General features: G+C 37.5%; 1 protein-coding gene across 1 annotated transcript in view; it reads left to right on the forward strand.

Moving 5' to 3' along the window:
* TMF1 (TATA element modulatory factor 1) overlaps positions 1 to 12,559 on the forward strand; it is a 47,888-nt gene extending 35,329 nt beyond the window's left edge. Inside the window, exons 12-17 of the mRNA XM_049777243.1 lie at positions 3,473 to 3,542; positions 4,032 to 4,124; positions 6,340 to 6,441; positions 6,692 to 6,844; positions 10,873 to 10,998; positions 11,937 to 12,559. Coding sequence (XP_049633200.1) covers positions 3,473 to 3,542; positions 4,032 to 4,124; positions 6,340 to 6,441; positions 6,692 to 6,844; positions 10,873 to 10,998; positions 11,937 to 12,080 — 688 coding nt within the window. The 3' untranslated portion in view covers positions 12,081 to 12,559. The remainder of the gene's footprint in view (positions 1 to 3,472; positions 3,543 to 4,031; positions 4,125 to 6,339; positions 6,442 to 6,691; positions 6,845 to 10,872; positions 10,999 to 11,936) is intronic.
* Positions 12,560 to 15,330: the final 2,771 nt, after the last annotated feature.

Here is a 15,330-nt window from a genome sequence, read left to right on the forward strand (position 1 = left end):
GCCTTGCAAGCAGTTGATCTGGGTATGATTCCTTACCACATCCTGAGTGTGCAGCTCTGAACCTGATTAAAGAAAAAGACTTGTTTGTAATTTGTAACAAAAAACCACAGACGAGATAATATAGCAAAAAATATACTGGGAACACTCATAGTCATCCTCATTGACCTTATGTGGTGGTGTGGACTGAACTTGGACCAACCTTGTTCAGTGCCCAGCCCACTGTTCTAGCTCTCTATCTTCAGAAGTGCATTTCTTTTTATAAGGATCAGAACTTGTGGTACTCGGGAATAATTAGGGCTGTATCCAACTGTGTTTAGGAACCCATGTAGTACCAGGGACTGAGTTCAGGGCCTCAAACATGCCAAACATGTGCTCTTTTATTTTAGCCACCTCCACATCCTAAAAATACATTTTTTTTTCAAATGTGCCCCCCAAAAACAGTGGGGTGCAAGCAGACTGTGGAGCCCTTTTCTTTTCTTTTTTTTTTTTAATAATTCTTTTTTTTTTTATTTAAACACCTTGATTACATACATGATTGTGCTTGGGTTTCAGTCATATAAAGAACACCACCCATCACCAGTGCAACATTCCCATCACCAATGTCCCAAGTCTCCCTCCTCCCCACCCGACCCCCGCCTGTACTCTAAACAGGTTCTCAATTTCCCTCATACATTCTCATTATTAGGACAGTTCAAAATGTAGTTATTTATCTAACTAAACTCATCACTCTTTGTGGTGAGCTTCCTGAGGTGAGCTGGAACTTCCAGCTCTTTTCTCTTTTGTGTCTGAAAATTATTATTGCAAGAATGTCTTTCATTTTTCTTAAAACCCATAGATGAGTGAGACCATTCTGCGTTTTTCTCTCTCTCTCTGACTTATTTCACTCAGCATAATAGATTCCGTGTACATCCATGTATAGGAAAATTTCATGACTTCATCTCTCCTGACAGCTGCATAATATTCCATTGTGTATATGTACCACAGTTTCTTTAGCCATTCGTCTGTTGAAGGGCATCTTGGTTGTTTCCAGAGTCTTGCTATGGTAAATAGTGCTGCAATGAATATAGGTGTAAGGAAGGGGTTTTTGTATTGTATTTTTGTGTTCCTAGGGTATATTCCTAGGAGTGGTATAGCTGGATCGTATGGGAGCTCGATTTCCAGTTTTTGGAGGAATCTCCATATCGCTTTCCATAAAGGTTGAACTAGACGGCATTCCCACCAGCAGTGGATAAGAGTTCCTTTCTCCCCACATCCCTGCCAACATTGTTTATTCTCATTCTTTGTGATGTGTGCCATTCTCTGGGGTGTGAGGTGGTATCTCATCGTTGTTTTGATTTGCATCTCCCTGATGATTAGTGATGTGGAGCACTTTTTCATGTGTCTTTTGGCCATGTGTATTTCTTCTTTGTCAAAGTGTCTGTTCATTTCTTCTCCCCATTTTTTGATGGGATTAGATGTTTTTTTCTTGTAAAGTTCTGTCAGTGCCTTGTATATTTTGGAGATTAGCCCCTTATCTGATGGGTATTGGGTGAATAGTTTCTCCCACTCAGTGGGTGGCTCTTGTATCTTGGGCACTATTTCCTTTGAGGTGCAGAAGCTTCTCAGCTTAATATATTCCCATCTGTTAATTTCTGCTTTCACTTGCTTGGAGAGTGCAGTTTCTTCCTTGAAGATGCCTTTAGCCTCAATGTCCTGGAGTGTTTTACCTACGTGTTGTTCTATATATCTTATGGTTTTGGGTCTGATATCGAGGTCTTTAATCCATTTGGATTTTACCTTCGTACATGATGTTAGCTGGGGGTCTAAGTTCAATTAAAAATACATTTTTAATTTGGAGTTCAGTTTCTGAATAAAATCAACTTCTCTGAAAAAATATAGTTGGAAAATCACCAATGTTAAGATGGAAATAAAAATGACCACTACCATATTTTCTGGCGTATAAGACGACTGGGCGTATAAGACGACCCCCTAATTTTGCAGTTAAAACATAGATTTAGGCCTGTATTTGCTGTATCAGACAGAACGTTTCTATGCTGCAACTGTATGTACCACAGTGAGCCAATCACAACAAGCAAAGGTTCAAAGGTTACACTGTAATAGACTTCCTCTCTGACACTGGCCAATCTGAGCAGGCTTTTGACAGTGTAGATTCGGGTCCAGAACATTGTCTAATTTGCATGCATAAAAAGCCTGCTTGGATTGGCTGAGTTAGAGAGGCGGTCCGAGCAGCCTTGCAGTGATTAGCCCCTTATCATAGGCACTTTTTCTGGCAATTCCCTGGTGGCGTCAGTTAATCTCCCCCACTACATGAACCAAACAACACCCCATCCTCGGACCCTAGCTCTGAACCACCAACACGGTTAGCTGGGTTTTGCCAGAAGTGGCCCCCAGATCTCCTAAGTACTGTTTGGGAGCCCCCAAGAAAGAGATTTGGAAACTCTGTGGCCTGATATTTTTTTGTTTGTTTTGTTTAGCGGCATATTCAACCATTTCTCGAGATATACTTGGCGTATAAGACGACCCCCGATTTTTGGTTGACTTTTTTTGTTTCAAAAGTCGTCTTATACACTGTAAAATATGGTAAATATATTACTGGGGATTTCTGCAACAATAATGGAAAGAAGTGGCCACTCCAAAGCAGGAGGTGGTGCTGGAAGGACATTAAGTGTCACTATTGTAAATCACAGTGTCTAAAAGTAATCTGGGGACATTGGTAGAATGAAGTTGGCTGATGAAGGGATTATCTGTATTAGAATATTCTATTTGGGGGCCGGAGAGTTAGCATGGAGGTAGGGTGTTTGCCTTGCATGCAGAAGTATGATGGTTCAAATCCCGGCATCCTATATGGTCCCTTGAGCCTGCCAGGAGTCATTTCTGAAAGTAGAGCCACAAGTAACCCCTGAGCTACCGGGCGTGACCCCAAAACAAACAAACAAACAAACAAAAAACAACAACAACAAAAAAGAATATTTGTAGGGCCAGAGTGATAACACAGATGGAAGGGCATTTGTATTGCATACAGCTGACCTGAGTTCAATGTCTGGCATTCCATGGTCCCCTGAGCCTTCAGGTGTAATTTCTGAGCACAGAACCAGGAGTAACCCCAGAGTGCCGCTGTGTGTGTGGCCCAAAAAACAAAAAAAGAATACTGCATTTTAGAAAACACAATCAAGAATAACTATAAATCACAGTGCCTCAATTAAAAAAATGTCTGCTAGGAAATAAAATTAAATAGTGTTTTTGTTTTGTTTTGTTTTTCCATACTTGGTGCATTTGCAAGGGTTACTACAAGCTCTGCAGCTAGTAATCACTCCTGGCAGTGCTCAGGGACATATGGGATGCCAGGGATTAAACCCATATTAGCTGTGGCAAGGCAAGTGCCCGATTTTCTGTACTATCAGTGTGACCTAAGTAGTGAGGTTTTAATCTTCTGTATTATCATTCTTTTTGTTTTGTATAATGCCCTGTATAGGTATCAGGTTGAATTAGAAAATCTAAAAGATGAATATGTAAGGACACTTGAAGAGACAAGGAAAGAAAAGGTATTTCTTTCATTTTTTGCTCACCTCTTTAGGCTTCCAGTAGAGAATGGCTTGGGATGGTAGTGAACTAATGGGATGACAAGATGTTTGCTATATCGTTAACTGTTTTTGGAATTACCTCTTTTAGAATGGGGTGTATTTTATGTGCCTGACTTGTTTTGTTTTTTGTTTTTGGTGCATTTGTTTTAAGCAAGGTTTTTATTGAAAAGCTTTTTATTATTGAAAAGGTTTATTTAAAGGTTTTTTAGCAAAGTTTTTATTGAAACTTATTTAGAAAGATGTGAGAGGAGAAAAAGATAGAAGTAGGTATTAAAGAACATGGCTCCTCCAGTGTGGAAATAAGCAGGCAAAGAGACAGACAGGCAAGCAAGATTTGTATTGAAGAGGGAACACTGAAAAAAGCAGCCTATGTGCTTGACTTTGAAATTGACTTAATGATGACCTGAATTAGTATTAGAGAAATGATCTAACTGTATCTCTCTTCATTAGACACTGCTGAATAGTCAATTAGAAATGGAGAAAATGAAAGTTGAACAAGAAAGAAAAAAAGCAATTTTTACTCAAGAGGCTTTGAAAGAAAAGGTATTGAATTCTTTTTGGGAGAGGGGGAGGATTTTACTACTTAAAAGATGTTATTATCAAGCATTGATTTTTTTTTTTTTTTGGTTAATTTTGACCATACTTTATAAATGCCTTTTCCTACACCTAAAATGAATAGTGATGAGTTTAAGTAGAGGAATCAGTGTCCTGCTCAGAAGCAGATTCTAAACTAAAATTTTTCTAGAGATTGTGGTTTCTAGAATTTGAATTACAGACTAGCCCCCCGTCCCTTTTTTAGCTTTTTTTATTTTGAGATGGGGGAATGACTGTCTGTGCTCAGAATTTACATTTTGGCTCTGTGCTCAGGGATTACTCCTAGTTGGGCTCAGGGACCATATATGATTACAGGGATTAAACCCATGGCAGACATACAAGGGAAGTATCCAACCTGCTGTACTATTTCTCTCCTCTCATTGTACTCACTTTTAAGTAATTATTGTGGCTTCTTATTGAAACTAATGCACCTCATTTGGCCCATGGTGACTTAAGAAATAAAACTAGTTTGATTTTCTAATTAAGAAACTAATTTTCAAAAAGAACAAAAAAATAAAAAGGAAAAAGAAACTAATTTTTCTATAGAAAATTCCTTTGTTAAAGGATTAGAGTATACCTGGTGGTTAGCATAATACTAAGGCTTCTTGTGTCCATTGAAATCATCTTTTAAATTTCTTTGGAATTAAAAAAGGATAAAACAGACATTTTATGGTTTTATTGTTAATTGATAAATCTATTCTGAAGCAGAAAATTTAATTGATACTACATATTATGAAGCAGTTAATTTCTGATTATTTCAACAAAAACATTCACATGCTATTAAACATTATCTAGATCTTGGCCAGAGAGATAAAAGAGTGTGGTAAGGTACTATCCTCGCATGTGGCCAATCTGGGTTAGATTCTCAACATACCATATTATCCCTTGAGAACTTCCAGAAATAATTCTAAAACACAGAGCCAAGAATAACCCTGTAGTATTACCAGGTGTAGCCCAAAATAGAAAGATAAAAGATTTAGTCGAATCTTGTTAAATAGAAAATGAGGGGGCCAGAGCTATAGCACAGCAAGTAGGTTATTTGCCTCTCACACACACACACACACACACACACACACACACACACACACACACACACACACACACACACACACACACACACACACGAGCGATTTCTGAGCACAGACCCTGAGCGCTGTGATATGGCCCCAAAACCAAATACACACACACACACACACACACACACACACACACACACACACACCAGGAGCGATTTCTGAGCACACACACACCAGGCACACACACACACCAGGCACAGGCACACACACACACGCACACACACACACCAGGCACACAAACACACACAAACCAGGAGCGATTTCTGAGCACAGACCCTGAGCGCTGTGATATGGCCCCAAAACCAAATACACACATACACACACACCGGGCAGGCGCACACACACACACACACGCACACACACACACACCAGGAGCGATTTCTGAGCACAGACCCTGAGCGCTGTGATATGGCCCCAAAACCAAATACACACACACACACACACACACACACACACACACACACCAGAAGTGATTTCTGAGCGCACACACACACACCAGGCACACACACACACCAGGCACACATATACACACACCAGGGGCACACACACACACACACACACACACACGGAGCGATTTCTGAGCACAGACCCTGAGCGCTGTGATATGGCCCCAAAACCAAACACACACACACACAAACACACACACACACGCACGCATGCACACACACATATATATACATATATATAAAATGAGTCCTGAAATGATTCAACCATATTTACCAACCCTTTTCAATTACTAAGTTATGTCTTTGTTAAGACTTCAGAATCAGGGCCAGAGAGATAGCATGGAGGTAAGGCTTTTGCCTTGCATGCAGAACAGTGGTGGTTCGAATCCCAGCATCCCATATGGTCCCCCGAGCCTGCCAGGAGCGATTTCTGAGTGTAGAGCCAGGAGTAACCCCTGAGCGCTGCTGGGTGTGACCCAAAAACCAAAAAAAAAAAAACAAACCACTTCAGAATCATAGTAATGATTTTGGGGAAAGGAAAGTATTTCTGTTACTAATTCTAGAAAATTTTCTCACTTTTTTCTTTTCTGTTTAACATTATACTCTTTAGGTAACTAAATTTTTTTTTTTTTTTACTCAAAGGAACGGAAACCATTTTCTGTTTCTAGCACTCCCACACTTTCACGCTCAAGTTCAATAAGTGGAGTAGATATGGCGGGGCTACAAACATCTTTTCTATCTCAGGTAATACTTTATTTCTTATATTATATGTGCTTAGTTCGTAAAGTGAACAGTGATAAATGGAATATGCAGTTAAGAGTTTGGCTATCATTGTGACTTTGCTTTCTAGGGTGCTGATTACAGTTTTACAGAGATTTATGTGTCTTTGAGAAAGTTAGACATTTTGAAGTAAGAATTGACAGAACCTTTGTTTGCATATAAAATGGAATAAAATCTATAGTAATGGAAAAACTATATGTACTTTCTTAATTAGGATGAGGCTCAAGATCACTCAGTTGGATCAATGTCTTTATCAGCAAATGGAAACAATCTCTACGATGCTGTAAGGATGGGGGCAGGATCAAGCGTTATTGAAAATCTACAGTCTCAGCTAAAGCTCAGGGAAGGAGAAATTACTCATTTGCAGGTATTGAAAATTAAATGTACTGTAGAAACAAGTGACATTTTGAGTTCATAGTTTGTTGTATTCTTTATTTCCACTTGAACGCTGAACAAATTTTAAAAATTAAAATGAATTAAAGACAAAGACCAAAAATGCATCCTAATGACAAGGACTAGGTAGGGAAATTAGGCAGTTACGTGTCAGAAGAATCTGCTCTAACAGATGGCCAGAGTTAGGGAGACATGCCTCTTTTGTCACAGAAAATGCAAAATGAATTGGCTTCCTCATGAGTTGTGAACTGTTCAGGGAAGACTTAGATAAGAACAGAGCTTCTTGCAGGCATATTTTTCCAAACAACAATAAAGTAGGGAAATTGCTGAGTGAAGCAGATTCTGTTCTTCCTTAGCACTTAGGGAAGTTACTCCATCTCTTCTTGAGGGCAATGAAAAAAAAGTGAAGTGGTTAATAGCATTTTATACATGAAAGGAAGAATCATGAATGGGAAAGAAGTATTCTCTCATCTTCTGCAAAAACATGCTGGTAAATCTTTGAACAATTTGCCTATTTTCAGTATTAAAACTTAGTTTGTGGGGCCAGAGAGATAGCATGGAGGTAAGGCATTTGCCTTGCATGCAGAAGGTCGGTGGTTCAAATCCCGGCATTCCATATGGTCCCCTGAGCCTGCCATTAGCGATTTCTGAGCATAGAGCTAGGATAACCCCTGAGCGCTGCCAGGTATGACTCAACCCCCCCCCCAAATTATTTTATATTAAGGCTTAATTAATTTCCATTACATGATTTTAGTTGAAAATGGTATGCTAACTTTCTATTAAAAATATGCCTGTGGTGCTGGAGAGATAGAACAAAGTTTAAGGCACTTGCTTTTCATGAGGTTGACCATAGTGATCCTGGGTTCCATCCCCAGCATCCCATATGGTCCCTCAAGCCTGTCAGGAGCAATTTCTGAGCACGGAGTCAGGAGTAACCCCTGAGCACTGCCAAGTGTGGCCCAAAGACCAAATAAATAAATAAAATAAATTTATTTGGAATTAAAAAGGATAAAACAGGGCCAGAGCAGTGAGTGGCACGGAGTGGTAAGGTGTCTGCTTTGCTGGTGCTAGGCTAGGACAGAACAAGGTTCAAAAACCTGATGTCCCATATGGTCCCTCAAGCCAGGAGCTATTTCTGAGCACATAGCCAGGAGTAACCTTTGAGTGTTACCGGTTGTGCCCCCCGCCCCCCCAAAAAAAAGAAAAAAGAAAAGAAAAAGAATAAAACAGAAATTTTATATTTTTATAGCTAATTGCATGCAAGGAGTGATCCTTTGATCCCTAAGCACAGAAACAAGTAAATTCTGAGCACTGTTGGGTGTATCCCCAAAATTAAAAAAGAGATATCCATGTATTGGGGGCTTGAGAAATGGCACAAAAGTTTAAGGTTCTTGCTTAGTTTGTGGTTGTGGTCACAACACTGGTTCTAATCCTGCCATTGTGTATTGTCTCCTGAGCCCATAGCTACAAGTACAAAGCTAGGTTCAGCCTCTGAATGCCTCCAGGTGTGGCCTGAAAACTACAATATCTTCTTGTTCTTATTCTTCCTCCTCCTCTTCCTCATCATCATTTTTTTTCTTTTTTTCTCTTTCATTCTTTCTTCCTCCCTTTTCTTTTCTTAGCTTATTTACTTAAGCACATCATTTTAAAATACATCACTGCACTAACTTTTAGTCTTGCATCCCACTGATGCCCAAGTTATAAATGCATGCACTTCAGCATTTGGTAGCATGTTTGAAAAGTGAATTAAAAATCATATAAAAGGGGCAGGAGAGATAGCACAGCGGTAAGGCATTTGCCTTGCATGCAGAAGGACAGTGGTTCGAATCTTGGCATCCCATATGGTCCCCCAAGCCTACCAGGACCGATTTCTAAGCATGGACCCAGGAGTAACCCCTGAGCGCTGCCGGGTGTGACCCAAAAACAAAAACAAACAAAAAAATCATATATATGGGCCCGGAGAGATAGTACAGCGGCGTTTGCCTTGCAAGCAGCCGATCCAGGACCAAAGGTGGTTGGTTCGAATCCCGGTGTCCCATATGGTCCCCCGTGCCTGCCAGGAGCTATTTCTGAGCAGAGAGCCAGGAGTCACCCCTGAGCATCGCCGGGTGTGGACCAAAAACAAAACAAAAAAAAAATCATATAAAATATTTATTAGTTTTCACAGGTACACAAATATGTGACCCATCTTTTGTCTTGTTGCATCTGTGCCAACCCTCTACTTACAAAGACACAGTAGCAATAATAAAATTAAATGGTTGCCAAAATCCCATAATTCAGGCTAAACTCACTGTGAAGAACTGCAAGAGTCATACGTTCACATTATTATTAATGGAAACGAGTTACTGGGTGCTCTTTATGCCACTCTCTACACACAAGACACAGGCAGAGTGCTTGATGTCCTGTTCCTCTGATTTGGAGGACAAGTCCTGGCTCTATATCTGCTGCATGAGCTGCCATTCTGGCCAGAGATCACATAGTGGATAGTGAGCCTCTGGAATCACCCATATACATTTCTGATATGTCGTAGTGCTCAGTTCTCCGATCGAAGCTGTCACAAGTTGGCCTTCCTATGTTGGATATACTTCTCTGGTTTGGATCTTGCAGAATAGGCTTCATGTGTACATGATCATAAAGGATCAATCAATTAAGTGATCCTTATAGTCCATCATTCACATTATATGTAAAGGTTTGCTTGCTTATTCAACTTACCTTCATCAGGGACTGTCTGTTCCTTTGTAGCAGATTTTTTTAGTCATTGCTCTCTTGATTAGGAAAAGAAAGGGCAAAGATCTGAGGCAAGCACAAAAACCTCTTTTTAGTCTCTTAAGGCTAAAACTGTTCATAATTTAGAATAATCTGTGTTGAGGCTGAAGAGAGTGCAGTGGGTTTTGTATTTATCTTGCAAGCAACCAACAGGGTTCATCTTCAGTACCACATACAGTGTCTGCAGCCTTCCAGAAGGGATCCTGTTTGCAGAGCTAGAAATAAGCCCTAAGTACAGCTGGGTGTGGCCTAAAATTAAAAAGAAAAAACAGGGGCTGGAGAGATAGCATGGAGGTAAGGCGTTTGCCTTTCATGCAGGAGGTCATCAGTTCGAATCCCGGCTTCCCATATGGTCCCCCGTGCCTGCCAGGAGCAATTTCTGAGCATGGAGCCAGGAGTAACCCCTGGGCACTGCCGGGTGTGACCCAAAAAACACACACACACACACACAAAAAAAAATTAAATAAAAAAAGAAAAAACAAATCTATATTCTTTGTGTAATTACAGGGCCTCAGTTGGCCTTCATGTTCTCCATAACAAGATGACAAGAGTAACAAGTAACAAGAGGTTACTTGAGAAAGGCAATTGCGAGAAATTGAGAGCAAAGATTCATTTTTCAAACTGATATCTGGATTTTCTATAGCTTCTCAAACTTAATAAATCCTACAAATGGTTTACACTTCTGATAAAAGTTGGAACCCATTTTTGGCACTATTTTCTCATTTACACTATTTTCATATTTTTTTTCTTAAAGAACACACTCATAATTATGTGGGTATTTTTTGTTTTGTCTTTCTATTTTTGTTTTTAGTTTTGGGCCTTTACCTGGCAGTGCTCAAGGATTACTCCTGGCTCTGTGCTCAGAAATCACTCCCAGCAGGCTTGGGGAACCATCTGGGATGCTAGGATTTGAACCCAGGTCAGCTACATGCAAGGCAAACACTCTATCCACTGTGTTATTGCTCTGGCTCCATAATTATGCTTTTCTGTTTTGTTGCTAATGTGCTTGTTTCTGTGCCACAGCCAGAGGTGCCCAGGATTACTTTTGACTCTCTGCTCAAGGATCACTTCTGGCAGTGCTCAGGGGAGACCATATGCAGTGCTAAGGTTCTAACTGGGGTTGGCCACATGCAAGAGAAGTTTCATTCCCTGTATGATATCTCGAACCCTCAGAATGTTAAACTAATATTTGAATTTAATTTTGGTTTAAATTATCTTGTGGTTCTCTCTTCTCAGCTAGAGATAAGCAATTTAGAAAAAACTCGTTCAATAATGGCTGAAGAGCTAGTTAAATTAACAAACCAAAATGATGAACTTGAAGAAAAAGTGAGGGAAATACCCAAACTTCGAACTCAGCTAAGAGTAAGTATTGGTCACTCAAATGGATCCAAGATACTATAAGTATAGTAACAGTTAATTATTTTTTAAATTTTGGTATTTTTAATGAATGTTTTTTTTTGTTGTTGTTGTTTTTGTTTTGTTTTTGGGCCACACCCAGCAGTGCTCAGGGGTTACTCCTGGCTGTCTGCTCAGAAATAGCTCCTGGCAGGCACGGGGGACCATATGGGACACCGGGATTCGAACCAACCACCTTTGGCCCTGGATCGGCTGCTTGCAAGACAAATGCCGCTGTGCTATCTCTCCGGGCCCTTTTAATGAATGTTAATGCATGTGTTTGTTGTGTCTAAAACTTTAGAGAATTGACTGCATTCTAGTAAAGACCTTGAAAGATGACTCTTGGTTATAAAATGCGAAGTATTTTTCACAAATGTTTTTAGTCCCAGTATAGGAAAATAACTAGACTTTCTAGCCAAGACTAAAAAAGTATTGCATTTTACATGATTAGTAGTACTTTAGTTGTTGAAATATTGTTTGTGTCCTCACACTTAGCATATTGGTATTATGAGTCATTATTGGGCCATAAATGAAAACAATTTCTTTTGAATTTTCCTTTAGAGGAAAATGCTAAGTAATAATTATAATGACCAGTGACACTTTATTATCATGTATGCATACATTAATGGAAGAAAAAATGATTTAAATTAAATATTGGGAGAATTACAGATTTACTGGAGAGTAAAATCATAGCCATTTTCTCATAGGTGTTTTAATTTGTTTTGTTTTCTTGCTAATTTTTACAAACTGGAGTGTGAATTAATTTTTCTAAGTGATGACTATGCTTTTATATAAATTGTAGCTTTATTTGTGACTCTTTTTTTCCCCGCCCATATTTGTGACTCTTATGCTAATATAAAAGGTAGTCTACCCAGTTTTTAACATTGTAAACAAATATTTTATAGGATTTGGATCAAAGGTACAACACTATTCTGCAGATGTATGGAGAAAAAGCAGAAGAAGCAGAAGAACTTCGGTTAGATCTTGAAGATGTGAAAAATATGTATAAGACTCAAATAGATGAACTTTTGAGACAAAGGCTCAGCTAAACTTCTGAAAATTCCTATCAAACTGAATGTAAACATTGAATATCTAAATCTGGACCTCCATTAAATTCTTTTATAGAATTAGAAAGTGGAACCAAATTAGAATTCAAAAATTGAAAAACATTTATAGTACATAATACTTGCAGTTAAATTATTTTATGCAATATTTGAACTTTATTTTTGAAACTTTTCTTTAAAGATTTATTTTTTAAAGCATCCTTTTATTTGCCTTGACTAGCACAGATTTATTACTTGATCCTCATCAGTACGATTAAGGAAGAAGAATGATGTTTATATGTATATTATAGACATAGCTAAATGTATTTATAATTTATGTTTGTATATATGAGAGCATTTAATGAGTGATATTAACATATCAAAACTTTGAAAGGTTTTACATCTAAATATTAAACATATCTAATTACTACTCATGAAAATGGACATTAAATGTTCAAGTAATAAAACTAAACCTTTTGACCTAATTTTTTCTTTTAAAATATATATCACACTGACACTCTATTTATGGGTGATAATGTATGCTCATACAATTTTATTTTATTATATCAGAATTTATTTTACCCAGATTTCACAATGAAGTCTACAAGTTTTGGGACCTATCTGGAGAAATTTGAGAGCTATTCAGTTATATAGGTATAACTGGATAATGGACAATTTTATTATAATGTTTTGTGGTAGCAACAATAATATTTAAGTGCTTTTTACATTCCTATAAATGGATTAAAATGATTAATATTTTCTCCTTAGAAACAAGTGTTCACATTTTGTAAGTCATTATTAAAACATTAATTGTGATTATCTGATACTATTGACTATCCACAACAGTTTGGCCTTTTCACTATGTGTAGTTTATCATTTTTCTTCTTTAGCATATAAACATGGAAATAGTATAGAATAGCTTTGAAAATGGCTATGCTGTCTTCCAAATGTTATTTTGTTCAAAGTTAACTAGTGAAGGGCAGAAGCAATAGTACAGGTAGGGCATTTGCCTTGCATGCTACTGATTGGGGTTCGATCCCCTGAATCCCATAGGGTCTCCTGAGCTCGCTGGAAATGATTACTGAATGCAGAGCCTTGAGTAACCCCTGAGCAATGCCAGGTGTGGCCCCAAAACCAAAAAAAAAAAAAAGAAAAGAAAAAGAAAAAGAAAGTTAACCAACCAGGTTATGTTTTTAGATATAGAAGTAGTTTGACATATTTTATTCTAAATGTCATTTAACTGCCTTTATTTACAAATAAAGAAGTAACAAGAATTCAAAATATAGCTGTAAGTATGCCATGCTGAAGAATTTAGAATGCTTTTTAGAGCAACTCAGGTGACCTCTTTTTTTTTTTTTTTAATATTCCAAAGGGCAGATCTGTCGTTAGATCTCTGATGTGCAGCATTAATATTATTTCACTATGTAATTCATAAAATTAGATTTCCATGTTGTGGGGTTAAAAACTATATTAAAACGTTTTGTTCCTTGTTTTTTTTGTTTTTTGTTTTTTGTTTTTTATTGTTTTTTGTTTTTAATATTCAGGGGCTTACAGGGAATGACAAGACTGATAGCAATAAAAAATATACAAAACCAGAAAATTAGCTTGTGAAACTTTCAGTTTGAAGCTTAGGAATTGTAATAAAAATTTTCTTTTAAAATATCCAAGTTGGGGCCGGAGAGATAGTATGGAGGTAGGGCATTTGCCATGCCTCAGAAGGACGGTGATTCGAATCCCCACATCCCATATGGTCCCCTGAGCATGCCAGGAGCGATTTCTGAGTATAGAGCCAGGAATAACCCCTGAGCGCTGCCGGATGTGACCCCAAAACAAAAACAACAACAACAAATCCACGTGTGGTTAAATAGCTCCTTTAGTTGGAAATATAACATTGGAAATAAAACTTCTATATAATTTTCAGTTTCATAATATTAAGTCTCTTTATTAATAGAATTGAGTCAACTTAAAATTTTTAAGAATTTTTAATTTGTTTAATATAAAAATACAAAACAGCTACTTAAAGGCCTATTGGTATATTGCCGTGTATTTTAGCCACATATTTAAAATTGATACATGACATTATTTTAATTGTTAAGAATTGTTAAGAAATCAGTACATTTCTAAATTGAGTGCAGATGATGTTTTTGGAAAAGAAAAACAATAAAACCAGTTTTTTGAAGTCAACAATGTGAAAAATACTTGTTGAATAAATATTAGTTGCCATATTTTGCTTTTGTTAGTAAAGCTTGACATGGATAGAGTATCCATATTCTAGTGAAAAAATACTTATATTTTAATTATTTTACAAAACGTTTGTAACTGGGTGCTTCCATTGGAGGAAAATGAATAAATCACAATTTCAGGAATACAAACAAGTGTAAAGGAGGCCTGATTCTTGCTTCTTGTTTGGCACTTAGTACAAGCTATAGGCATTCTTTTAACTGGAAGTGAAGTTGAAAATACTTTCTTGCTTTTACTTTGCCTCTTTTCTGAGAATGTCAGATTGTGCTATACTTAGCACATGTGTCTAACATGTTTTCTACAGAAACATAAGCCTTTGTAGTTAACTCTAAAAGAATTTTTGAAAACTTGTCTTGTGATGTTTTAACTGACAACTAATTTTTACCAAATGCTTATTGAAAGTCTAAGTTTAAGTACTTAGACATTAACCACAGAAAAAAGGAAAGTGAATATTGTTTTCTATTCGTTAAGTTACATACATCTTTATTCCAGTATATCAGACATAATATTTCATTTTAATCTTAAAAAAAGTTAATTTCAGGCCCGGAGAGATAGCACAGCGGTGTTTGCCTTGCAAGCAGCCGATCCAGGACCAAAGGTGGTTGGTTTGAATCCCGGTGTCCCATATGGTCCCCCGTGTCTGCCAGGAGCTATTTCTGAGCAGACAGCCAGGAGTAACCCCTGAGCACTGCCGGGTGTGACCCAAAAACCAAAAAAAAAAAAAAAGTTTATTTCCCTATTTAGTTTTGAACTACAACAATTTTAATTTTATATTTGTAAAGGGCTAATGGTATGATTAGATCTGCAGATCTATATAATTTTAAAAATACTTAATTCTAAGTTAAAATGTAATAATCAGCATGGATCTGTTTGAATAAAGATTGTAAAAAGGTAATGTATTTTAACAGTCATTAATCCTAATGAGTGAAGAGAATGTTAGGAACATAATTTAGTGAGTCAGAAAGATAACGCAGTAGGTAATATGCTTGTCTTGAATGCAGCTGACTGGATTTGA

This window comes from Suncus etruscus, chromosome 7 (genome assembly GCF_024139225.1).
Source record: "Suncus etruscus isolate mSunEtr1 chromosome 7, mSunEtr1.pri.cur, whole genome shotgun sequence".
Taxonomy (NCBI): domain Eukaryota; kingdom Metazoa; phylum Chordata; class Mammalia; order Eulipotyphla; family Soricidae; genus Suncus; species Suncus etruscus.